Source organism: Mixophyes fleayi, chromosome 3, assembly GCF_038048845.1.
Source record: "Mixophyes fleayi isolate aMixFle1 chromosome 3, aMixFle1.hap1, whole genome shotgun sequence".
Taxonomy (NCBI): Eukaryota; Metazoa; Chordata; class Amphibia; order Anura; family Limnodynastidae; genus Mixophyes; species Mixophyes fleayi.
In genome coordinates, this window is record NC_134404.1 from 256,429,915 (window position 1) to 256,456,473 (window position 26,559).

Here is a 26,559-nt window from a genome sequence, read left to right on the forward strand (position 1 = left end):
AATTTTGTTAGTGTACTTGTAAAATGTACAATAAATAAATACTGGCATCATAAGGTAAAATCTACTTTACGCAATGTTATACAAGTAAAGTTGGTGTAAAGAATCACCACTGTGCAATGGTATTAAAAAAAACAAAAAACAAACGAAAAACCCAAAACATCGTTGGGTCGTTGCAAAATGTTTTTTTTGCTAACTTGTACCATACAGGCCAGAAAACTGCTGAGGGCAACATTTAACCAGTGTACAGACTCCATACCTAAAATAAAAATCTGTAACTACAAACATGCAACAACAAACTTTAGCATAATGAAAAAATTAAATGCTTACAGATAGTGGTTTTGTTATTGGAGCCGAAACGCATCTGAAATAGTCTATGACCTGTATAGACATGTTTTATTTATAATATTCATATTAAAAAGGACTTTTCACCACAAACAAATGTAAACCTATTTAGCACAATAACATTTTATTTGCAGACCAATATTTAAACCACCTTAATCTTTTCACAACTGCAACCACCCTCTCACCGATAATGCTCAGTTCAAAATGGCAGCACAAGATGTAACACAATGGATTGGATGCACCTGTACTACAGAAAGGCTTTATATGGAGGGACTCCCTGAATATAAAAAATCAAATGTCCTTTTTAAATTAGTGCATATTAGTTTTACATGTTTACATAATGCATTTCTGTGAATATCCTTCATATAAACCTTATTTTTACACCCTAAAAGAGACTGAATAAATGTATGGACATTACACTAACATTTATAAAGAAAATTTGCAGCATAATTCTTTACATGCCACTATTCTGAGAATAAAGTAAGAGTCAACAAAACATCCAGACAAAAAATTTACAATTTACAGAGGACTCGTTCAGTTAAGAATCATGTTACATAGCCTGAAACATAAAATAGATGGCACGTAGATTGGAGAAAAAAAAAAAAAGTGCCTGGAGTTCACTGTGCTTTGGAAGTAATAACCGTCGTTGGTCTGTTTGCGGTCTCAGATAAAGGCACCACACAAAACAGATGTTTGTCCATCACAAGACACCCCTGTATGTTCAGATACAGTTTTCAATTAGTTCATTAAAAAAACTTAAAAAGTAAAAAAAAAGAAAAAGAAAAAAAACCAACAAAAAAAACACAAACATAAAAATCCTCTGTGGAAAGAGCAGCATTCCATAATAGACAGATGCGTAGTGAAAAAAATTGTCCATTCCAGGGAATGTTTCCTCCTGTACTTGAAGGCACTTGTCCCAACATGTTTAATTTCAGTCACTATCAGACTCCTCCTTATATTTGACTCTAATGGCTTGTCCGTTCTGAAGAGGCATCTCCTCATAGTCACTCCTGTAAACATCAATGTATATGTGAGAACAATATACACCACACACATGCTACAAACACAGAGCAATCGTAATATGGTTGCATAGACAGAGGACACATAACTAAATCTCATTTGTTCCACTCAGCAATTTCACTAGTTCACCAGAGGAGCAGCTCTCTAGTTCCTTTTTAAATTTTTCCACCACAATGAATTTCATGATTCAAGGTAATTTTATTATAGAACTGGTTGTTTGTATTGGCTGCGTATTTAGATATGGGTATGTGCATTAACAGTATATTGGCGAGCTGTCCCCTAGCCTGTATAGCTTGAAACGGTCATTGAAAACACATCTATTCATAAAAGCTTACCAGTCCTCTGCTTAACCATTTCACCATGTAGTAGACTTCACCATCTTTCAGCCTCCATCTCTCCCACTCTTGCCCTCCGATCCCTTTAGATTGGCTCATTCCCATGTATCAACCATTTGTCTGCCCCCTTCCCTTCAGATTGTAAGCTTTAGGGTTCACTTCCCTCCTGTACTCATACTTATAAGTTTTGCTCACCAGCTACACTGTGCACCTTCTCATTGGGCACTCTGGCCACTGTCTACACATCTCTTTCAAGGGTTTCTAAAATCTGTTAGTAGCGCCCATACTAACAGGAATAGGTTTCAGCTTGCGCTGAATATACCTCTTGCACCCCATCCATGGGGTCAGTAGCTGTGTTGAGAGTTGTAGTGTTATTTGCTTACTGTATTATACTGTTATAGCAAGTACTGTCTGTTTGCCCACTGTACGGTACTTGGGACCACATGTGGCACCCTATAAAGGTTAAATAATAATAATTGGCAAGCTGTATGTGTTCTTTTAGGATTGAGGCAAGTCGGTCAACAAGGGAGTGGCACCATGCAGTGACTGAAGAAAACAAAATACCACATCACTAAAATCACGTCCCCCTTAACTTAGTTTGTGTGTCCTGTCCTATCTTGGTTGCTCTTATGTTTTTAAAACATTGGCAGTAAACGCTTAACAAGCATTCAGAAGGTGTCATGTGGATAGAAAAATTACATTAGAAAATGTGAGGGAAAAATTAGGATATGAGATTGGAAACTTGACAACAAAAATAAAATAAAAATAGCTCATAACACAATAACAGGTTTAAATGCTAAAAGATTTTTAGGAAGAAGTTATTACATTTAAAAACACTTGGTCCTCAGTATCCTCTCACAGAGTTTTAAGACCTCACAGCCAGCACAATGGTCTGCTGTCAATAATCAATAAAACCTTTATCCCGACACTCCTACAGATTATTAACGTGTTTTTAAAAAAAAAATACAAAATCAGGCGTATCCCCAGACGAAAAAATTGCTAAAATAAACCATATTCTGCTATTTTGTTTACATTAGGTAAATCAGGATATCATTGTTGCCCGTTGCTAAGCAGAAAGCAATTTATTTTTTCTTTATTTCTTTTACCAGTGGCTAAAATTTAGTCAGATGAAAGCAACAATGAAAAAAAGTTTCAGCAGAAAGTCACATTTTCCTGCAATTATACAGCACGAGCATTATTTCTTGATTCCATATGGGGTCACTATATTCAAGATACCACTGTATACAATTCCCTCTCTATATCAAAGTGATAGTCACCCATTCATCCTGGTTTCTTAATGATGTTTATTAGAGTGGAAATTACTAGTTGGAAGTGTTTAAATACCTTTTCATAGCATTCCCCTGCTTTATAACAGTCAGCTGTTTAGAAGAACCTATGGATGAGAGGAGGTGCCACAGCCTGAGGAGGTTCTTGTGTCAGAACGCACAGTTCATAGCAATGCCTGGCTATCAAGGCAGGTAACTGATTCTTCCAGGCCATTCTGATTGTGTTTTATTCTAAACACAGTGGGAATAATGAGGGATCATCCTCTGCCTATGTGCTGTTTCACAGTTAGTGGGCATGATGACATCTGTCATGCTAAGTAGACGGCTCTTAGCCAGTTGATTAAAGGACGGAGCTAGGTTGTATTAACATTAATAGAAGAAAACACAACTTCTGCAGGCTACAAACCTAGCTATGTCATTTCTAATTACCATTTTATTGCGGATTTTAACAAAGTGAAAAACATAAAATAGTGCAAAAAAGACACTCCTCCAAGTTGAGTCAGTTGCAAGCCCTTCTGCGTAAACCATCATTAATTGTTCAAACATCAGATAATGTTTTATTTCCATTACAATTTATTTAAATGAGACTTATTCAGCAATTATTTTTGCTCAGCTATGCCCTCAAATCATTATTTAAAATAGGGCAATATATTTTAAATGTTGATGCTTACATACCCATCAATGATTTGTGATGACAAGATGTGGTCATCAAAATAGTTCAGAACGATTCCCACAAGAACATTTCGAATTGGACATACACAAGCAATAACTAGCAATTTTCTAAGTGAGGACTCATTTAAAGGACAACCTTATTTGCCTTAAGTTGCTACTATGAAAGCAAGCGCTCCCCTTAAGCTTATTCACTTTCCTAGGGATGTTTTAGTTTGTTTTAGAAATGTATATCTTATTTTCTACATTATAGATGGAATATAAAACAAGCAGTCAAAAATGGCCCAAGCATAACCCCAAACTTTGGCAATTATTCTCAAAGTACAATACACTGTTGTAGAAACCTGTGGAAATTTGATATCAGACTTGTGTATGCTGAATTTATATAAACACAGTAGTGGTATTCTATCAATCAATGCCTACAATACATACACATGACTGAAGCAAAAAATGTGATTAATCTTCAACGATAATTTCTTTTCCTCAAGATACTCCATGGCGTTCATTACAGCAGGTTAGTCCCTTCTAGCTTTAGGTAGAGACAAGAAATCAGATAACGCTCCCTGGAAGTATATAGTGCAGTTCCTCCTCTTCCCCCGTGTTTTTGAGTGACTTTACATGTGGTTCTTGAAATATATATGTAAGCATACCATTTTGAATAACATGGGTGGAAAATTTGGGCTGCCATGGAGTATCTTGAGAAAAAGGAATTATCGATAAGTGTAATTAATATTTTTTCTCTTCTACCCTCCATGGTGGCCATTACAGTGGGATGTACCCAAGCCATAATAGTAGGGAGCTGCAACAAACACCAGATCAGCTATATATGCTGCATCATGAAGACAACTTTATTAAGAATCTGTGTGAAGAATATTTTTCCCAAATTGTGCATCATCAGATGACATCAGAATACCTGACCATCAGACTGCTTTGCAGAGATCCACTGTTGAGGCCTGAGCTCTGCGTGCCCAAGAGGCTGTCACTGCTCTCTTTGAATGCGCCTTAAAAATGTTTGGCACTTTACGCCCCTTTCACCTGTAAGCCTCTACAAGATGGTCTGTTTGGATTGGGAGCATCCTTTCCTAGGTCCAGTCATATCACAGAGTTGTTCTTTGTTCCAAACTCACTCTGTTCTAGGTTGCTCTGAATTAAATAAAATGTGTGTAGCTTTCTCTCTATCATTAGTTGGCTGAGAATAAAAAGATGGCAATATGATTTCTTGATTGACATGAAAGTGTGCACCACTTTAAGTAAAAAAAAACAAAAAAAAACTAGATTATTTCTTAATACCAGTTTATCTTTAAACATTCAGAAAAGGGCTCTTGGCACCATAAAGCGTGTAGTTTTCAGATTCTTTGGGTAGAAGTAATTGCCATTAGAAATACCACCTTCAGTGTAAACCACCTTAGGGAAACTTCTTGTAACAGTTCAAAGGGATCAAACCTCAGAATGTTAAGAGCCAAATTGATATCCCACAGTGCAAAGGTCAATGTGAGGTCAAATGCTCTTTACTACTTAGGAAAAATAAAAAATCACTGAATAACCTAACTTGAAATCCAGTAAGACACTGACCTTTAAAGTTACTAAGGCTAGGTACACACTACACTTTTTTTTCAGCCAATAAGTGGGCCAATCGGACAATAAACGACTGACTGGCCCGAAATCACAGTAGTGTGTACCCTGGAACGATGATGGTTCCAAAGTACAGATAGTCGGTTGGTCTGATTGGTCGTGCTGCTTAAAAGATGTTGTTCAGTTTTGGAACAATGTCGCTCCAATTCTGCAGCGTGTATACAGAATTGAAACGTCATTGCTTGAAGCAGCACTTACCTTTCACTGGTGTCCAGGGCTCCGCTGTCATCACCCTCTGTATCACCATCTACCAGGCTGACAAGGCTGCTGGTACTTCTGGCTTTCACTTTCAGTGGAGACGTTAGTACAGTGAGTGAGGGTACGTAGGGTTAAGGATGCAGAGGCTGCATGTAAGGGAGTGGGAGGGAGGGGTACAAAGGTGGTGAGTGACCTTTGTGCTGTGTGTGAGATCGGTGAGACTTGTTTGTTGGCATTCTCCGCTGAGTGTACATGTCCTTAATACTTTAATTGAAGTATTCCTAATGAGAATTTTTTTTTTTTTACCAGCCTTAGAATGGGATATAACAACCGCAAGGGACTAGATAGCGGTGGTAATAAATATCCCGACTATACTTACAAAAAAAAAACCCATAACACTTCAATAATTACATACAACTAGTGTAATAAAAACCTTGGTGAAATCTATTGGGGATGCTGGCAGGACATATAACTTAAGGAATCTCTGATGGTGAACTGTAACAGGGAAATGGAAGTAAGCATCCTGTAGATCTACGGATGCAAGAAAAAAACCCTTTGGTTATAACCGTGAGAATTAAGTTTACAGCCTCCATACAGAAATGTCTTGTATGGACGAAGTGGTTGAGTCTCATTAAGTCTTGGACAATATGGAAAAACCCAGAGGATTTTCTGACCAGGAAGAATCTGGAATAACTGGAATATCTGTGCTAGAGAAACAAGCAAGATCACATGAGCTTCCTGCAAGGTTTACAGACTGATGTACAAAGCATCCAATTCTGCTGGGGCTGAAGGACCTCTTGATCTGAAAAATAAGTTTTCCCTGGGAACATGATGAAATTCAATCTGGAAAATATTTCTGACACTGTCCAGGACTCATTGATCTTGAATAGTATTTGTTAATTTCTCTGCCGATCACAGGTGTTCGTTAGTGGGGGACTAAGCCAGGCCATAATCATTACAAAGTCCTAGATCGGGTGTCTCCTTGGATGTCATCAAGAAGGTGGTAGTCCTCTTTCCTCCAGAACAGGGAATGCTTAAGAGCAGTTCCGAGTCCCCTCTCTGCCTGGTCGTCCATTTTAAAGCCCTGTGATCTATAATGCAACGTAGCGCATGTGAATACCACTGAGGTCAGTGAACTGGCGCAAAGTATGTATTGTTACACCAGATCTGCACTCAGAGGTAGCAGACTGGTGTTCCCTGGGTAGTCACCCCAATCCTAGCCTAACACATTGGATGGTGGGTTGTCGTGACCACAAAGAAGGTATGTCCCTGAACTATAGAAAATAACACTACCTGCTTTACCTAACTAGAGACAGGAAAATACACAAGAGAAGAGAAGGAGCTGCACTATATGCTTCCTGGGGCCATTTTGAATTCCCTGTCTCTACCTTAAACGCAATGTAATGGATGTCATAGAGGATAAAAGAGAAAATATCTATAAAGAATAGATATTTGTTACTTATTGTAGATTCATTTTCTAATTGCTAATTGTTTGTAGCAGCAGTTGCAACAAGAAAGCTATAGCTAAATGCAATTAAAAACTTGTTTGACACAGTCATAGGGCGTTGCTGGAATCAAGGTTGTTACGTCAGGAACCAACATATCCATGCCCCTATGCATTCCTGTTCTAAATAAATAAAGCCTTATTGGAAGTCTACTAAAGGCTACTCCTAGATGGTAAAGCATATTTACAAACTTTGGAGCACCGGTAAATCGGAGGTGGAATGGACACACTGATGGTCGTGTGGCTACACCTTAGGAGTGCTTTTGAAGCATACGGCAGCCCCCTTACCTATCATATCCAAGTCACGCACACCTGCCAGTGGGTGCATGCAGCTCCCATTCACTGTTTTGCTATGCAGAGTTGCAGTGAACAGGACATACTTCCCAGCTCTCCCGCCTAAACCGGGACAGCTGGAAAGTATTTGTAAAGTTCTATAGAACTACAGTACTCTAGCACAAAATCTTACGTTAGCAACAAGATCTGTGATATCTGCAGAACTATAGTTTTATTAATCCATTTGATGGATATCGCAGCATATGGTAACAAAACTCCCATGCCTTATAATAATCTGGACAAATATCGACCAGATCATAACCCTTCATATTGGAAAATAGCTTCAGATTACTACAGACCTTTATATGTTGTCACGTTAGTGTGGTTGAAACAAGACAACAGCTGCTCAGCCAGGTCACGTCCAATTTAACAAACTACATGTGTGGACAAATAAAACCGAAAAATGTTTTCGCTTGCCAATAAAATCTCAATTCGAATAGCTTGTCTTACCCATATATTACATCATCATCTGAGTCATTGAGCATTGAAAAGGCAGGATTATCTTTCAACTGAGACTCTGTAGGAAGACAACAGAATTAAATTAATTGATGCAATTATTATACCATATATGAACTGTGTTGTACCATGGTCTGCTGCATAATATGATCTGCACAGACACCTTGATGGATATTTAAAGATTAAAACAATAAAACAAATAAAAAAAAGTAAAACAGAGGGCAAACTTATTTAAATTTTATAGAAAATGCAAGTGAATATGGGTCAATACACTGTCTGCACTACTTATTCGGGATGTCCTTTTACCATAAATCTCTCTCCCACATTATATGTTCTGGTAACCTAGAAGCTGTGTGAACAAGCACTATAAATGTGCTGACTTCAATAGTTTAAAGAAAGTATTTACTTAAACCAATGAATGTTTACAGTGAACTTACCATAAAGTGCATTTTTTGATGGTGAGTAGACAAAGGCTAAAGTGTAGAGATAAAAGTTCAACAGGCTATAAAAGGATAAAAACTCTGCCGGTGTTATGAATTAAGGAAAAAGAAAATATGCTAAATGTAATCAAAAATATTAATGCCAGTTGTTATAAAAACAATGAAATGATTAGTAGATTTCAAACCACATGGTAGTGTATACACAACCCCACATTTGGGGAAATAAACAGGCAGGTAAATCTGTATGAATTAAGCAGTTGTAAAAGGATATAATTTTGATAATGTGTTGTCAGTTCTGCAACAAAATTGTCCTGTAACACTTGAGACCCAAATCGTAAATATAGGATGACAATGCTGCAAGACAGAAGAGAGAATTGAACAAAAAAATAAATAAAATGAAAAGACATATTACCATATAATCTCTTCAAGAAATAGAAAGTAAGTTTTATATGGGCCTTTTGGTACATCAGAGAAAAATGAAATTGCCAGCTCCCCTCTAGGGAGGTAACCATACTTGTGGCCACTTCAGGATCTCTTACAATATGGACAGACTGTGAGCCTTTAAGCTGTATAGCATATTGTGCTATCTGAGGGTAATTTATGTTTTATTCATGTTTTGTTAATACTGGAGTTACCTTATCTATAAAACAGTTTGAGACAAATTTCCGCTTTGTACCTCCCCCATACCCCCCCCCCTCTTCACTTTCCTTTCCAAATTACTAAAAACTGTAAACATTTTCCATTTCAAAGCCTTCAATATATAAAAATTATCTCCTCAACCCCAATCTTGAAATCGGTACTCTTTGGTGTTCTTATTCATGCAGCCTAACCTAGACTTTGGTGCCAATGTATGAACTACTCTATGGGCTAATTCCATTCCAAGTCCCATTAAGAAATGGGTTAGTCTACTTAAACCATGCCCACTTTTTGTGTCATTATATATTACCAGGTGAAAATTCGATTAGCCTCCTAATGCAGAAATTGTTAATGCTTTATTAATGAAGTGAGTTGTCTTTCTCCCATTTCAAATTGCTTTAGCCATATAAGAATACAGATTAACAACATACCTGATAACAAGCACTACAAAGGTCAATCCTGTAAGAAACTTTAACCGCAGATCTAAAATAGAAATATTTTTTTTTTGTAAATAGCACACTATCAGGAGGCATGGCTAAAAGCAGTATGCAAATAGTAGACAAGCACCACCCAATGCGATAAACATTTAGGTAAACAAGCTCCATATTCATAGTTTGCTGCCAGAAGGAAAGTGGAGGTCCCTGCATCCTTCCCACAAATGTCAAGTATAGAACCTCAGCTCTGTTGGAACCCCAGTGAGAGAAAACAAATATAGTGTGTACTGCCAAAAATTAATCTTCAGAGTAAAGATCTGGAAAAATGTAAGGGTATAGAGCCTTTAAGCCAAAGAAATTCCCCAATGTGTTAATAGCGGGTAAAGTATCACATAAAAATGCTAATCATGCTTACTGTTCAATCCTCTTCCTTGCAATGTTCAATGGCAACCATTACAATGTTTCCTTTCCAGTTTAGGTAGAGCCAGGTTAAAAAATTCCCCCAGAGTATATATAATGCAGCTCCTCCTCTTCTCCAATGTCATTAAGAGACTCCCAAACTGTCTCTAAAAATAACAAACATGGGGAAGGGGGGGGGGGGGGGGGGTAATTGGGCATCCATGGAATATTTTGAGGAAAAGGAATGAACGGTAAGCATAATTTGTATTTTTCTTCTTCAATTCTACATGGCAGCCCTTACAATGGGATCTACCAAGGCAAAACAGTAGGGTGGGCAACAAAACATATAAGCCACATATGCTGCAAAATCATGTATACATGTGGAGAACATGTGCCCCAAACAGAGTCATTGGAGAATGAAATATCCAGATAAATGATTGGCAAAAGGATGGATAGATGTCCATCTAGCTGCTTTGCAAAGCCCTCTAGCTGAAGCCTGTGCCTTTCTTGCCCAAGATGTTGTGACTGCCTGTGTTAGGTGGGCTCTCAGACTCTCTGGCACCTGATGCCTATTCCTCTTGTATGTCTGTATAATTATTTCTCTGATCCATCTGAAAATGGCATACCATATCCGAGGTACTCTAGAAACCACAAAAAGTTGTTTTGTGCTTCTAAATCCTTCAGTCCTGGATAAATGAATGGAAATTGTACTGACCAAGACCAACAAGCGAGATTTCTTTCCTTTTCATCTCTAGGTTGTGGACAAATGGATGGCAGTACAACCTCCTGGTTAATGTGGAGTGTTGATACTACTTTAGGCAGAAATGTTGGACTAAAAGTACCACCTTATCTTCATAGATATTCAGAAAGGGTTTCTTACACCACAGTGCTACAATGCTACAACTCGGCGAGCTAAATTAATTGTCACCAGAAATACCACCTTTAGTTTCATCCTACTCAGAGAAACCTCTTGCAGTGGTTAAAACGGGTCAGACATCAAAGTGTTGAGCACTAAATTGAGATCCCGTGGAGCTACAAAATAGAGGGATGCATCCTCTTCACTGCTTGGAAGAAGCGAATAATCAATTCCGTTGAAGCTAATTTGGAATCTTGAGTGCAGATAAGGCGACACCTTTCCTGAGGCCACCCTGAATGGTTTGTGGAACAGGAACAGTTGCTGCATTTGGATTGAATCTAGTGCCACACCATGTAAAACATTTCTTCCAAATTCTGTATTAGATTACTGAAGAGTTCTTCTTTCTTGAAAAAGTGCGTTGATTACTTGCTTCAAGACTCCCTTATGTCTCAGCAGTTCCCACTCAATCTCCATGCCATTAAAGCTACCTGCTCTGAATTTGGATGAAGAATTGTGCCTTGATGCAGAAAATCTAGCAGAAAAAGCAGAGGCCACGTTTTCTCCTGCAGCATCTCCCAGGCTACAGGAAACCATGGACGGTAAGGTCAAAACGGAATAATCAGTATCACTCCTGCCTTCTCTTTTCTGATCTTTTTTTAGAATGCGAGTAATGACTGGAAAAGGAGAGAATATATAACAGAGGTAAAAAGTCCAAGGAACAGTGAGAGTGTCTATTCTCTCTGTCCCTGGAACTTTGCGTTGAGAGGGGAACTTCGGTATCTTGGTATTCTTGCCATTCGATCCATTTGAGGAAGCCCAAAATTTCCTTATTAGTAGCCAAAACACTTCTCTCCAAGATGAATATATTTTTGACTGAAGTAATCGGCAATGACATTATGCTTGCCTGCTACATGCAATGCCAAAAGTGACTTCAGAATTTTCTCTTGACATGATTAATGCTAACTCTTGGTTCTTCTTCTGGTACCTCCCTTGTGATTTATTTATTTCCACCATCTTGCTGTGAATAACTATCCCGAGATACTTCCCTTCTAGATGAAGATGAAGGTGCTGAAATGAATTCCACACTACTCTCATTTTCAAGACATTTATGTAAAGTATTTTCTCGTTTCGTGATCATTTACACTTGGAATATTTGTATCAGCAACCAGTCCCTGGCTCATCGACACATTTTCACTGACAAGATACTTTGTCCTGTGTAATTTTTATCGGGACCCTTTATTTGTTAAGATGGAATGAGAGAGTGTGTGTGTCCTGCTCACAAACCTACCATGTTCTTGTAAAAAGGCTGCCACTTCAACTGATCTGAAGTTGCCAATGTGCTCCCAACTCCCACTACAAATATGTTGTCCAGATAGAGCTTTATGTTGCCTTGCTTTCTTAACTTCGCCATCAGTTATAAGTCCCTTAATAAAAGTTCTCTGAGATATTACCAGCCCAAAGAGCAGGCAGGTGAACGGAAATTGCAGGCCCAAGACCCAGAACCTGATGAATTTCCTGAGATACACTGCAACAGGGATTTGAAAATAAGCATCCTGAAGGTCAATGGATGTGAGAAAATTCCATTCACTGATGGTTACGAGGATAGAATTTAATGACTCCATTAGAAAGTTTCTGGTATGGGCAAACTTGTGGAGTCTCTTCAAATACAGAACTGTGCAAAAGGCTCCTGGTGATATTCTGACAAGGAAGTTTCTGGAATAGAACCTTGCGCTTTCTTTACCTGCAGGAATAAGAGCAATATCCAGAGACAATATTAAGGATCACAGACTGTTTTACAAGGCTACCAACTCTCCTGGAATGGACAAAGAAGTGCCTCCTGTGATACTGATGAAACTATTTTGTACCCATTTTTTTTACAATGTCCAAAACCCATTACTCTGTGATAGAGTGAGACCCATTCTGTGGAATTCTGCCCCTTACTGATGTTAATGGGGACTGATCCCGGCAATAGTCATTGTGCAGTATTGTCTCACTGCCTTATAACTTCTCAACTCATTGATTTGCTGAGAAGCTGAGGTAGATTGGAGGTATTTAGACCCCAGAAGGCTTTTGTATCATGGTGACCAATTTGTCTCCAAATGGGAGATTGACGAGGCTATTTTTTGAGTGTCTGCCGCCCAAGGGCGCAACCAGAGAGTCAATACCATTGTACTTGCTGAAAAGGCTATAATATTCAAAGATGCCTCGCACAAAAATTATATGCCTCTCTGCAGAACAATGATTTTCAAGACCCTTTGTCTGCTCACTTTTTCTTGGACATCAGTATAAAATGTCTTTATCCACAATCTAAACTGCCTGGCTATTGGTGCCATAGCCACATATAACTCCAAACTGGTTCCAGATAAAATACAAAGCTTGTTAAGGCAAATTTCCATCTTTATATCGAAAGAATAGTATTTGTGGATGACATATGACATACAGGTGCACTTCTGGGAAAAAGTTTCACTTCTGAGCCTCTTCATCACTGAATGGATACATACTTCGTAATCGCTTTGAGTTAGACTGACACTTTTCCACCTATGCCCATTCCTTTTTTCATTACTTGATATACAGGAGATTGCAATCTTCAAAAAGGGATTTCAGTATCTGGGGCAGTTGCTTTCTAATCCATATCGATAGAATTATATGTATGCTTGAACAAACTCTTAACATACTTTCAATTAAACATCCTAGGTGTTTCTTTAATCTCTCTGGATTCATTACTAGACAAATCTTCTACATTTCCAGTCATTAACGGCAGTCTAAGACATCACTGGCCTGCCTTCATCACTCAGTCCACTAATTGCAGGCCTTCCCAATTAGAATGCTTATTGTCAGGGATAAGCCCTCTATAGCTACTCCCTGATTTAATATCTTATCATATAGTCCAACAGTCATACAATATATCCCCTCTATTTGGTCAGGAAACCGCTCCTGAACCCCTTTATCTGTCACAAATCGTCCTCTGCGCACTTGTGACTTTGAAGCTCACTATAAAGAAACACACAGGATTCCAGCATAAACCTCACACTCACCCCTCTTTCATGCTACAGATTTCACTGGTCCTTTTCACAACACAAACGCACGCTTCACACCTCTCAGAAACTGGCACCAGCTATGTATAAAACCTATGACTTAATCACCCAATTGCGCGCACACAGTGCTCTGGTAGCTAAAGTTAACCCTTCACACACTGGTTACTAAAGAGTTAATCCAGCCAAGCAATCTGTCTCTTCTAAACAGGCAATGGATTCGTTAAGAGCAATAAGGACAGAACTATTAAATTGTTAGATTTAATATACAAAAGGTGCAATGCTTACAGATAATAAAAAAAATTAGATATAGATTTGACATAGAAATAAAAAATTGCAAACAGTTATAAAAAAAAATGGAATGAAAGTACAGAGCATCTCTTACATATAATAATCTGTATGCCTGGGGTAGGCAGAAAAAACGGACGGTCCTTCAATTAGATTGATCCCCAAGAAGCTGACAATTTGTCCGTTCACAACACAGGTTTTTAAGCAAAATGAAAAGGGACGGTATTCACAGGACAATGTGGATGCTAATGTGGGGGCGGATATGTCCCCTGGGTGTCACCTAGAGTTTGTTCAAAACGATTCCTAAAGTTTTTACCTTTGGTAACTTTTCTCAGATATATCCCAGAGACATAACGTCCCCTTCAATAAACCGTACAGATGACACATGCAGGGAGTCACCAATCAACCAGCCACTATAAGAACCTGCTTTGCGCAGTTCCTGAATAATTGTGTCCAACATTGATACTCCCTTTCCAGGACTATACTAGGAAGTATAGCAGCTATTCGTGTTTCTTCAACTTCTGTGTCCTGTCTACACAATAGCACACAGTTCCACCTGCAATGTTTTCAGCAGAGTCCTCATACCAGCTATGTACTCTGCTGCTTTCATGGAGGGAACCAACTACACTGGGTCATGACTCTCACTGAGAGAAGTCCATATCCTCTTGCGGGGATCCCGAGTGAAGTCCATTGGGGGTCAGACTCTGTGCCAGTGTATTTGGTTGTGCTTATCTCGCCTACAAGTTATTGTAATCTGTGTGTGTCTCTTCTCCACTACACTTGCTGTCTATTTCTATTTTACATTTGTTTACTGCCTTAACAGCCCCAACATCTCTATGTACCTCATTAAACACTACACACTGTTCAATTAGTGGCAACACTTCTGTGTACCTTATTGCGTGCTATTCCCTGTCCAACCAGTGTTAACATCTTCAGGTACCTTAGTACTCTTGTACTGCGGAGGCATCGTCTGCAAACTGTGTACTCCGTTGCACGTTACCAAACCCCCACACTTCATGTACTTGGCTGTACCATTGGCATTTTACCAACAGTGTCAAACACCTCAGTGTATTCCGGTGGGACAATCTCTCTTTGTATTGCATCTATACATCATCCAGTGTTCCCCTGGAGATACAAAATCCCAAGTTCCTACATTCCCTGGAGAATCCAATTCTGATTGAGTGAGTATCTCCGCTCTAAATCCATGTTTGTCTGAGACCTTGATCTTTTTTACCCCTGCATTGCACACATCTTCACTGGTCACAAAAGAGTCCTTCGTCCAGTCCATAAGCTCCTTAAACTGCTAAGGGGGCAGAGTTTTTCCCTTGGATTGAGAACTACATACTGTACAAAAAAAACCTTCAGGTTCACAGGCTCCACAAACTCTATGCTGCTGTAGTTTGTCGTCCTACTTTCCTTCCACAAGCTCTACAAGAGTACTGAAAGGCTGAAAGGACAGGATATTAGCTAAAGTAGCATCTCTAACCTGAGGGCTTATCTAGTGCAGGTTCCCTTTGATTGCTTTGGTTTGACATCTGGCTGCTGTAATCCAAATGACTGTGGCAAAACATATGCCAATACAGGGAACACTTTAGAGCAGTTCCAAACCTTCCTTTAGTCCGTTCTCCATCTTGGCACCCTGTAAGCCTTGACACAGCGTATATGTGCAGACTGTTGAGGTCTGAGAACCTCTGCAAAATTGTAATTTTTACACCAGATCTACTCCTGGAGGTAGCAGACTGGCATTCCCTGGGTAGCCAGGCCAGTCTTTGGCTTATACCATTAGATGGTGCGTTGCAGGACTACAAAGAAGTTAATCCTTTGTACTACAGAGAGTAGTAAAAAACTCACAATTTTGCCTAAGAACACAGCCATTAATAAAGAATGGTACCAAAACATCCTCCAAGAGCAACTTCTCCCACCATCCAAGAACAGTTTGGTGACGAACTATGCCTTTTCCAGCATGATGGAACACCTTGCCATAAGGCAAAAATGATCAACTAAGTGGCTCAGGGATCAACTTTTGGTCAATCCTCACGAGGCATGTAGACAAACAAAAACCCACAAATTCTGACAAACTCCAAGCATTGATTAGGCAAGAATAGTTGGCCATCAGTCAGTATGTGGGCCAGAAGTTGAATGACAGCATGCCAGGGCCATGCCACAGAAATATTGACTCTTTGTCAATAAAAGCCTTTGACACTAAGGTTATGCAAATACATTAATAAAATGCTTGTATTTTTACTTCAGTATACCATAGCAACGTCTGACAAAAAGGTCTAAAAACACTGAAGCAGCAAACTTTGTGAAAACCAATACTTGTGTCATTCTCAAAACTTTTGGTCATGTACAGCCCTGGGTACACAAACAACAAATGTACATTTTGCTTACTGAATGCCGAAATTTTCTGAGAAAGTCTGTGCTGTTTCTCAGGCCACTGAATATATACCGTATTTCCCCATGTATAAGACGCACCTTTTTCCCCCAAATTTTGGGTCTAAAATAAAGGTGCGTCTTATACACTGCAAGTCTTACTTACCTCAATGAAGAAGTCGGCACCTGGATGTGAGAGCGTTTCCGCTGGCAGGAGCCATCCCTATGCGAGCTTTAACCCAGCGAATAAAAGGAGCAGTGGGGGTAACTTGCACTAGAGGGTCCAGTGATGAGGTGTTGACTCCGATAGATCCGGGTGAACTGGAAGTCCCGCTGCGAAACGGGAAGTAGCGGGTCTGCCGGGCTGTTCCAACCCCAGCCCCTGGTCTCCACCGGTCTCCACAATTGCCGTGATAGGTGCTCCGAGAGGTAAGGTACTCAAGCTAGGAGCCACCAGGGCCAGGGGGGACTCTCAGAAGGCGGGGGCACCCAGGAATCTGGAAACCGCCAGGAGGGCAGCATGCTCAGAGCATCAGATGGCGCGGGACGTCCAGCCGGCAGTGGGAGACCCCAGTCGTCTCAGGAAGCTTTTTTTTCATTTTCAGCCCCAAAATTAAGGTGCGTCTTATACATGGGTGCGTCTTATACTTGGGGAAATACGGTAATCATTTTAGCAGTAGGACATTCTAGGATACACCTTTGTATCGATTTTACTGTTTCAAGTCTCATGTATTTGGTTATTTCATTTTAACAAAGTAAAGCACTTCCATTAGCATTGAATTTTGTCTATATAAAATATAAATATAAAGCATAGTTATAACCACTCACGACAGTTCAAAATCAATGTCAGATCACACTGAAAACCGATGTCTGTATGCATCACTCAATCACAATCGAAGAAATGAACAGATGCCTCTTGCACCGAGGTTTAGTGGAAGTATTTTGTTTATACATCTAATTCCACTTTAACATTCTAAAGTAAACAACTAAACTCCTGTATCTAACCATATCCTTACGTGATGACCTCGGTGCATTAAGCATTATATTTCCTTTAAAAAAAAAAGGGCTTACCAATATATGGCATATTTCGTAGCTCAGAGCATGCCCGTATAACAAGGAATAAAAGATACAAGATGTATGTAGTTGCCACCACGAGGAAGAAAATTTTCATGCCCTAAAATAAAAATGACATGGGTTATCAACCAAATTTATGGCAGTTTTGCTTGGTGTGACATTCTCTCTGCTGATTAATTATCAGACTACAACCAACTTTATTAACATGGATTGAGCCCAGTCACAGCTTGAGGCAGCATAAAACACTCAATTTGTAGAATATAGAAGGTGGCTGAGGCATGCACAATTGTGCACTAGTTTTCATAAATGTCTCCCACTATTAAATTGTGTAAGAGACATATGCTTTTAGTTTCTAAAATGTAATACAAAATAACAGATCCTAACCCATCCTAATCCTAACTAACGGGTTACAACATCTTGTTTAGCAGAGTCACCTCTGTACAAATTTTCATTAATGTCCCCTAGTGTGTGCGCAATATATGTAGTGATCTTATTTTTCAAGCTGATCAGATTTCAGGAGTGTTTAGTTTGCACACAAAAGCGTGACATGTCACACACAAACTTCTCATGTGATTAAAATCTATTCCTCACACACAGGTTTACATAGCTTAGCATTTCAAAGGGGAAACAAACGGTCAGTAAAAGCTAATGGCACTCAAGAAACAAATAAAATCAAATGCATTTCCCTGACGTTCAGATAATGATGTTCCAGATGGAAGATTAACTGAGTGACTTTATCACCAATAGATCTTTACCACTGGGAGGCTTCTGTGCTTAGAAAGTCTATGTTGTCAACCTCCAGCTCATTTGAAATGTAGTTTTATTAAAAACAGATGGTTGTCTTCACATAGGAGACTAATAAAAATAAATATGTCTGTACTACTGTGTGGGGAAACTGTGTTTACCTAGAAAGACAGTAAAATGAAAAACTACGCAAACCAAAATGAGTATTAGCAGATGAGCATATTTAACTGAAATAAAACAGTGACCCTTTAAACTGGTTTACAATACTAATGTGGTGTTTTTGCTTTAATACTCACCTGAAAATTACCAGTGTCTACTCTGTACTGGTAGGTTGGGTCATGTAATTCGTTGACTCTTAAAAAACAAAAAACAAAAAACAAAAAAACAAGCACCCATCAAGATTAATCAGCTGAATTTACTCCACAAATGTTGTGCTGAAGAATTACAACACATAAAAGACAAGCTGGTCTTACATGAAACACAACCTTTTAATATATTTATAAACTTAAACTGTATTAAGCGAAAGTCCCCAGTCCATGACATAACTCAAGATACAGTAATTTACAATTGGATGTCCACTTGCTATATAGTCGAGTACATTCTACTGATCTTTGTTTTCAGCCATCTGAGGCTCCAAGTAGATATGCTATTGTGTCCTTCAATAAACTACAGGAAATCCGGTCTCCATACTAAAAAATATATATTTCTCCATGTATCCCAGGTACTGGATTTAACTAAATATTTTTACATAAATTTATGAATGCTGTATTGACGCAAACTGAGGTAGGAGAAAATCTATGAATAATATATTTGAAGGAAGGAAATGTTTCATCAATACTTACGTCTGCCATATCCCTAGGGTCACAGAAGCTAGCCAGAGCAGTCCAACTATTAAAAGCTTGGGCAAATAGAACGTCATGCACTTTCTCTCACCCTAAATGGAAAAAACAGGATGTGCAATTTAATATGTAATAAATGTCTTAATGTTGTCTAACCCTGACTAATATCTACATATGGTTTTGAAACCTCCTCAATGACATTTATTAATTATATCATACCATCTATTATACTAGTGTGTACATTTTGCTATACATTTATAATGTACGAACTTACTGCATCCTGCAGCTCAGAATTTAGATAGTTATTAGCGTTAATAAATTAAATTTTTTCCTGCTTCTATTAATGGATAACATAGTATGCCAGTAACTCACTTAAATCAATAAGTATATAATTTGCCCTGAAGAAATTATCCATAAATAACTAGTAAAATTACACTAATATATAGCCTGGCAAGATGTGCACGTGGGGAAAAAAAATTCCCCCAGCACTTAGTTGATACAAGTGAGAAAAGCTTCTAAAGTATTAGTGAAAAGCAGAAGTTTGCAAATACATGGTAAGCGCTCTGCCACTTTTAATGCCAATATATAAGATTTAGTATGGGATAGGATGTGACAGTCATTTATTATAATCTGTTTACTGTATAGAGAAATGTACAGTGTCTTTGCTCTAATATACTGTTATCCTCGGGGTATGTTTTTATTTTGAAAACGTTTACTTCTTCCTGGGTATAGAATGCTGGTCATTGATTAGTAACATAATATTGCCTGAAATAAATATTGTGTTGGTCTTTGGCAGATCTAGGCATGTAAATTCAAGCAATTAAATGCAAAATTTCCTAGAAGTGTAGTACTTACCAACTTTTTGTAGTTGGCGCCCGGGATCCTCCAGGGGGAGGTGGGCGTGCGTGACGTAATTACGCAAACACGTCATTTTACAGTGGGGGGCTCGATTCAGGGAAAATCGCGGCATTTTGGACCCAATCCCATACTCTCCCGGGAGTCCGTGAAACTCACCCGAAATGCGGGAGTCTCCCGGACATTCCGGGAGAGTTGGCAAGTATGGTGTAGTCTTGAGGGGTGCAGCTTAAAGAAGCAGTCTAAAATATTGCCCTTGTGATATATATGGAAGAATATACATTCTGTACCCCAATTATTATTTCAAAAACTGGTCATTTCAATTTATACACCATAAAGGATTCACTAAATTTTAAAATGCAGTTTGACACAACATATATGTTACATTTACATTTTATAAAGGTATGCAATATCTCTCAATGGTCAAGGGACACACGGAAAATAGTCCTATAATAAACGTACCAAATACAGACTTAAACTGCCTACCTGTACCCGTATCCCATGGTAAACACACAGCCAAAACAGCAAAAGTGCACAAAGGAAGAGTGATTGAAATAGGTCATCCAGCATACCAGGGAACCAGCTATTAACCAGGAATGTTAGAGGGAAGAATGGGTCTGCAAGAAAACAGGAGTAACATTGTTTGATCAATAGTGGGATCATGTTCACTCTTTCAGTTTACCTAGCTCATCTGTGTTCAATGATTGTACAAACAATAAGAAAAGAAAACAGATGGTGCTCAGATACTTTGTTTTTTTGTCTTCAGGTTGAAATACAGAGCACACCTATAGCAGTATCTTACCTGTGGTAGGTAATGTTTTACTATACCCTTTTTTAAAATCCCATACTGCAGGGAAAATTGCTGGGAGAATAGGAAGGAAAAGCTTTTTTCATAAATAAATGATTAATTATATGGGAGCCACTGTTGGAAGCGCCGCCTGTACATTACTGAAAGATCACACATCTGTACAGCGCGCGGCAGGCAGCAGACTCAGGGTGACAGCGGCAAGATTGGGTAGAGTGGGGCTGAGCTCCACAGAGTGAGATTTGAAATCAGCACGTGCTGAGCTGAGGTGTGATCTAGCCAGAATGTGTCAGAATCAGGGCAGTGCTGACCAGAGTGGCATTTACATAATTAAAAAGAACCAATAAATAAAAATTGATAGTTTATGAGTTTAGCACTTTTTAATAGCCTAGCGGTCATTGTTGTTTTTAAAGCTGAATGTTTAGTTTGTGACTGAACCAGTTTATAAACATATATAGCAATAGTGACACCAGTATGAAAATAATTTTTCCTAAATAAAATGGATTCTACAATTTACTGGAATAACTGCTAAAAATTGATATAGGTGTTCTATCAACATTGGAGATTGAAACACAGACATGGCTGTTGCTGCCATTTGAAAGACATGCTGTGAATACCTGACACTCATTAGCAAAACTTGTAACCATGGAAACATGGAAGTCCACATTTTGTTTCTAGTCCACTAGTGAGCAATATCAGAGTCTTCCAATTGCAATCTTTGGGTACAAGTCCTATTCCAAGTATAAGTAGTTATTTCAGCAAAACAAAAAAAATAGATTGAAAAATGGCGTTATTTCAGAAAGGTGTAGTACCCAGCATAATTATTTAATTGGGCCAAATCATTTTGTTAGCCTTTACAAGTGGAGCTACCCTTTAAATAAATATCCAATCCAACAAGAGCTAAACAAAGTATGAAAATTGGGCATTTTATATAAAGGAACTGTATATGACATTTTACATTACACAGGATAACAGAAAAATGGCCGTAATTTGCAAATTGTGCTGTGTTATCTGAGCATAATTCACAGTACAGGGGACTATACGCAGGCACCTGTAATTGTGCTCTGCTTTTATATAAAGTCTCGCCGTAGTCCTGAAGTTAATCCAAAATTATGGGCAAAATGGAAGATTCATTTACATTATTCACTGTGTTCACACTGTTTATGATATTGGAATAATTTATGTCTCAAAGAAATGTTAAAGACAGAGAAATAGATTAGCTTTATGCATAATGTGTTAGCGGAAGAACCAAAATGAAATTCATATGGACATGGGGCATTGTTATGAACATGTGTTATAGGGACTACGACCCAACTTTATACCAAACAGATGCCCCTTATTCCTGTCCTATACATGATCGCTACTTAATGCTCCATAGTTCAGTGGTGGGCACCATATATCTCAGAAGTGGTGAATTGTCAAACAAGGGGAGGTGGGTGCCAGGATAGGCATTATATCACATTACAAGCAAAATGCTGGTGAATGCACTATATTACTTTGGGGAAGAGGGCCGAATCTGACCACTATGAGCTCAGCATTGACAGAGAGAAACTTTAGTGATGAGGAATACTCCATACCATTGTAGAGAAGTAGAAGGGGTAAAAGGACTGACATCCATTTCTGTTCAATGCCCCAGTCTCTCATTGAAAATTTTCGAAGGGAGTGTGCAAATAGACACTGCAAACAAAATGTGTAACATGTTATTAAACAAGCTATTATTTAACCATCTATATAAAAATCCTACAAGTTTTACAGGAATTACAGTAATAAAAAAAAGCAAGTTCTTAATATTGATGCAAATACAATGGACGACGTGCACAAACGGGAAAAGAAAGGCAAAGAGGTAAATGTTTCAATATCATTTTCAGGATTTCTTCCCTGTAGACCACTGGTGAAACAATCCTCAATGGAGCACTGGAACAAAATCCGCCGATTTTACCAAAACATTCTGTATAAAAGCACCACCTGCCTAATACGTTTGTGCTCTTGTAAATTTGCAATTGTTGAGAGGATGAAAGTAGAGGTTAATAATATAGCATAAATCTTAAAAAAAAAAAAAAAGAGAAGAGTAGGACGGGTTCACAACCACAGGAGTTGAGGGACTTATTTTTTTTAATAAAATATAAATTGGTCTCCATCTCCCAGATAGATAGATATATAGATAGATAGATATAGAGAGAGTAGCTACTGTTGGCCTGTTTCTTTAAGGAATGCAAGTCCCGTTTCAAACAATATTTTGCATGAAATTGCTCTGTGCATGCTCAGAAAAGAACTGTACACCAGTAAATGTAAGTGTGTGCAATACAAGATCCAACACATATGACTCTTCTGACTAACGATTTGAAGGGCGGAACAGGGGTGGGGGGGAAGAGGAGTATGTACAGTAAGGGCGTGCCGAGGTAGAGCACACGCACATTCGTCCAATTTAAACTGTGGGCATCTCAGGTACGTGATTTTTAGATGGGCATCACGCTGGCTAAGTGGTTAGTACTTTTGCCTCACAGTGCTGGGGTCATAAGTTCAATTCCCGACCATGGCGTTATCTGTGTGGAGTTTGTATGTTCTCCCTGTGTTTGCGTGGGTTTCCTCCAGGTGCTCCAGTTTCCTCCCACACTCCAAGAACATACTAGTAGGTTAATTGGCTGCTATCAAAATTTGACCCTAGTCTCTCTCTCTCTGCCTGTCTGTGTGTGTGTGTGTATGTTAGGGAATTTAGACTAGGCTCCAATGGGGCAGGGACTGATGTGAATGAGTTCTCTGTACAGCGCTGCGGGATCAGTGGCGCTATATAAATAAATGATGATGATGTATCACGTGCACTAGCTACAGGGCGGGTGCAAGTGCTAATTGATAGAGATGACTGACGCATATGCATGTCAGAACATGTGATTGCATTTTATCTACAGTAGGCATTAAGAACATCCTATATCAGTGGATCCCAAACTTTTTCAGTTCGAGGCACCCTTAGGGTCTCCATAATTTTTTCAAGGCACCCCTAAGCCAAAATATTTACCAAGAAGTCGCCTACATTGCTTACAAATGGCCCTGGCAGAGGCACCCCTGCAAGATCACCACGGCACACACTTTGAGAACCACTGCCCTATATGTATTACATGTGAATAAAATAAGATTTTTTTTGTGAAAGGCGTATGTGCATGTAACTGCCATTAAAAAAGAAAGAAAAATTGTGTTCACTTTGCATTTGTTGATGAATCAGACCCTCCATGTTTTTTATTATGCAGTTTGTCTGTCATGTCTGTTATTTTAGGGCTATAGTAAAATAAAGTTTACAGACAACACATACAATCTTGCTAAATGTAGATGTTTTTTAGTTAGTTTAAAACTGGCACAAGATTGACTAATCTTGCAGCTCAATGAATGTTGAATTTGGACAAGATGCAACAGCATTATAGTGGTCATATGTCAAACAAATTTACCAGCATTGATCTGATTAATTTAGATTGGATTATTGTCAGACACCATTTTTTGTTTTGTTTTTTTATGGCTACACGTGTTGATATATTGCCCAATTGCTGCGATTCTTTTTTAAAGAATCCTAAAAGGATAAATTCTGGACCATACATTAGAACATGTATAGCTGAGAGAAAGAAAATGCGATCAGAATAGAGCAAGGTTATCACTTATCACATGATTCCCCAACATTGAAATTAATAGTTTTGATCTCAGCTGCGAGAAAAAGCCCACCTAGGAGACATTCTAGTATAACATCTACATGCTACAAACAGGGGCGTAGAAACGAAAATTTACATGGGGCGGCAAAAGGCCAAGGACCACTATAGGGCTTGGAGGCCCTTTTTCTGACTTTTAGCATCTCGTTTTACGACAGTTGTAACAGTGACTGTAGATATACAAAGACTCCCAAATTTTTGTCAGTGTTTCAGGATTTATGTTTTATACATTTTTAATTATTATTAATTACCAGTTGGTACAATAGCCGTTAGAATGATAAATTCAATTGCTCATCTTAAAAATGTACATTTTTCATAGTCAACCTAGTTTTTATTCAATTTCGTTGACAGCCTGATGCCATTTAATTAGGAGTATTTTTAAATCTATAGTCACTGCCTCACTGGTATGATATGTGATACAAATTTAAATTGCTATATTTCATGTTTATTACTGGACGCACCGCACAAAATTCAGGGTAAAAGTAAAGTGAATAGTTGTTAATCATCAATGCAGTTTATTTATTTATTCAATGTTTATTTAAAAAAAGTGTTTCATTCATAAACAAATCAATCTGTATGAAATCCATACTAAAGGTAATCTAAAAAGGAAGTTATACTAAGACAGTGTTGGCTAACCTGTGACACTCCAGGTGTTGTGAAACTACAAGTCCCAGCATACCCTTCCAGCAGTAAGCTGCTATATATTGGCAAAGCATGCTGAGACTTGTAGTTTCACAACACCTGGAGTGTCACAGGTTAGCCAACACTGTACTAAGACAATCATTTTAAAAAGTTTAGAACACATGCCATGACTTCAGAAAGTAGCATGAAGACTCTAAGGGGCATATTCAATTAGCTTTTGGATTCGCGGTAACGCGCGTTGCCGCGAAAAGTGCGCGTTCTTGCGGGTATTACGGTACCGCATTAACGCAGATTTTCGTTTGGAACCCTATGGGCTGCGAACGAAAATCCACGTTATTGCGATACCGTGTATTACGTTTCGCGGCTGTTCCGGCGCGTTACCGCGATTCCAAAAGCTAATTGAATATGCCCCTAAGACTCTTGTGTAGAAGTTCATGAGGGGACAAAACACAGTCTTTACCCACCCAACAAAATCATTGGGGGGGGGGGGGGCGCAACTGCCCCTCTGGTTCCTATACCCCTGAGTACAAAATATTTCTCAAATGAAACACTAGGTGGTACTACAGAATACATAACATGCAAATTAATTTTCTTAACCATCTTTAAATGGCTGTAGAGGGATGGTGGAATGAAGCAAAGGGGATTATTACTATACATGAACCTAGGAAGAGATTCAGTCCTGTGCAAGCACTGGGAAATTAAGTTGGTGTGTGCAGTCACAAGGTGTGCACTGTGTTTGTATTACAGTCATATGTTCTAGCTGTACACAAAGATAGAATAATTTTGAACCAAAATTTAAATGTAATTCAATATTTCACACTGGGGTATACAAATTTGTAGCATAACACTCAAAACAGATTTTTGCAGACTTAAATTGTGTTATCTACATTGCATTTAATTATGCAGATTCATTCAAATTCCTAGAAAAGCTACATTGCAACACTAGTATTATGTATTGGCAAATGCTGAGCCAAGGAAGAGGCTTACTTATAGATGTCTACGTCATAAAGGCATTCCTTTATCTTTCAGGTGTTGCGCTGTTTTTATGCAATCTTTAAGGTGCAGTGATATATTCATCTGACATTAGAGTGTTTCACCAAAATATTGTATCCCACATAACTGCAGTTGATTAGATTTGAAAATCTCCCACAGACAAATTTTAATTTACATATTCAAGCATTTGCATCCATAAAAAAATTATATATTTTTTTTTAAAACATCTGAATAACTGAGGAACCTTTCAGATAGACCCAATACCTACACAAAGTAGATCTTAAAGTCTCATGCCTCTGTAGTTTCACTGTGTATGAGTTGCAGTTTCACTTTAATGGAGCAGAATAACTTTGCAAACCCTTAAACTACATACATGTGGTGCACAGTCAGGCTAGTAAAACAATTGAGCACTCAGTGAATCACATGTACCATGTATGTTCAAGTTCACCTGCAAGGGATACATTAGCAGCGTCAGTTACCCAGAAGAAACCCGGTACTGCAAGCCGGAAAGGAGTCCGGTGGTAGCAACATTTGTAAGCCCCTCCTATTGCGGCAAGAGGGCGCATTTGGGATAACAAAAGGGAACAGTGGCAAAGTAAGCCCAGCCGGTTCCCAGCAACAGCAGACAGGGTGGCACAGGCTTCCATCATGTCACAATAATGCCCATGTATTCATCCGCCATAAC

At 38.7% G+C, this 26,559-nt stretch overlaps 1 protein-coding gene across 2 annotated transcripts in view; it reads right to left on the bottom strand.

Moving 5' to 3' along the window:
* Positions 1 to 362: 362 nt before the first annotated feature.
* Positions 363 to 26,559, bottom strand: part of TMEM181 (transmembrane protein 181) — a 101,940-nt gene continuing 75,743 nt past the window's right edge. For both annotated transcript variants that reach the window (XM_075203472.1, XM_075203473.1), the window contains exons 8-17: positions 22,128 to 22,227; positions 20,232 to 20,362; positions 18,894 to 18,985; positions 18,348 to 18,405; positions 17,305 to 17,407; positions 9,283 to 9,334; positions 8,487 to 8,569; positions 8,213 to 8,302; positions 7,770 to 7,836; positions 363 to 1,352 (exon numbers count right to left, since the gene is read on the bottom strand). In XM_075203472.1, coding sequence (XP_075059573.1) covers positions 1,274 to 1,352; positions 7,770 to 7,836; positions 8,213 to 8,302; positions 8,487 to 8,569; positions 9,283 to 9,334; positions 17,305 to 17,407; positions 18,348 to 18,405; positions 18,894 to 18,985; positions 20,232 to 20,362; positions 22,128 to 22,227 — 855 coding nt within the window. In that variant the 3' untranslated portion in view covers positions 363 to 1,273. The remainder of the gene's footprint in view (positions 1,353 to 7,769; positions 7,837 to 8,212; positions 8,303 to 8,486; positions 8,570 to 9,282; positions 9,335 to 17,304; positions 17,408 to 18,347; positions 18,406 to 18,893; positions 18,986 to 20,231; positions 20,363 to 22,127; positions 22,228 to 26,559) is intronic.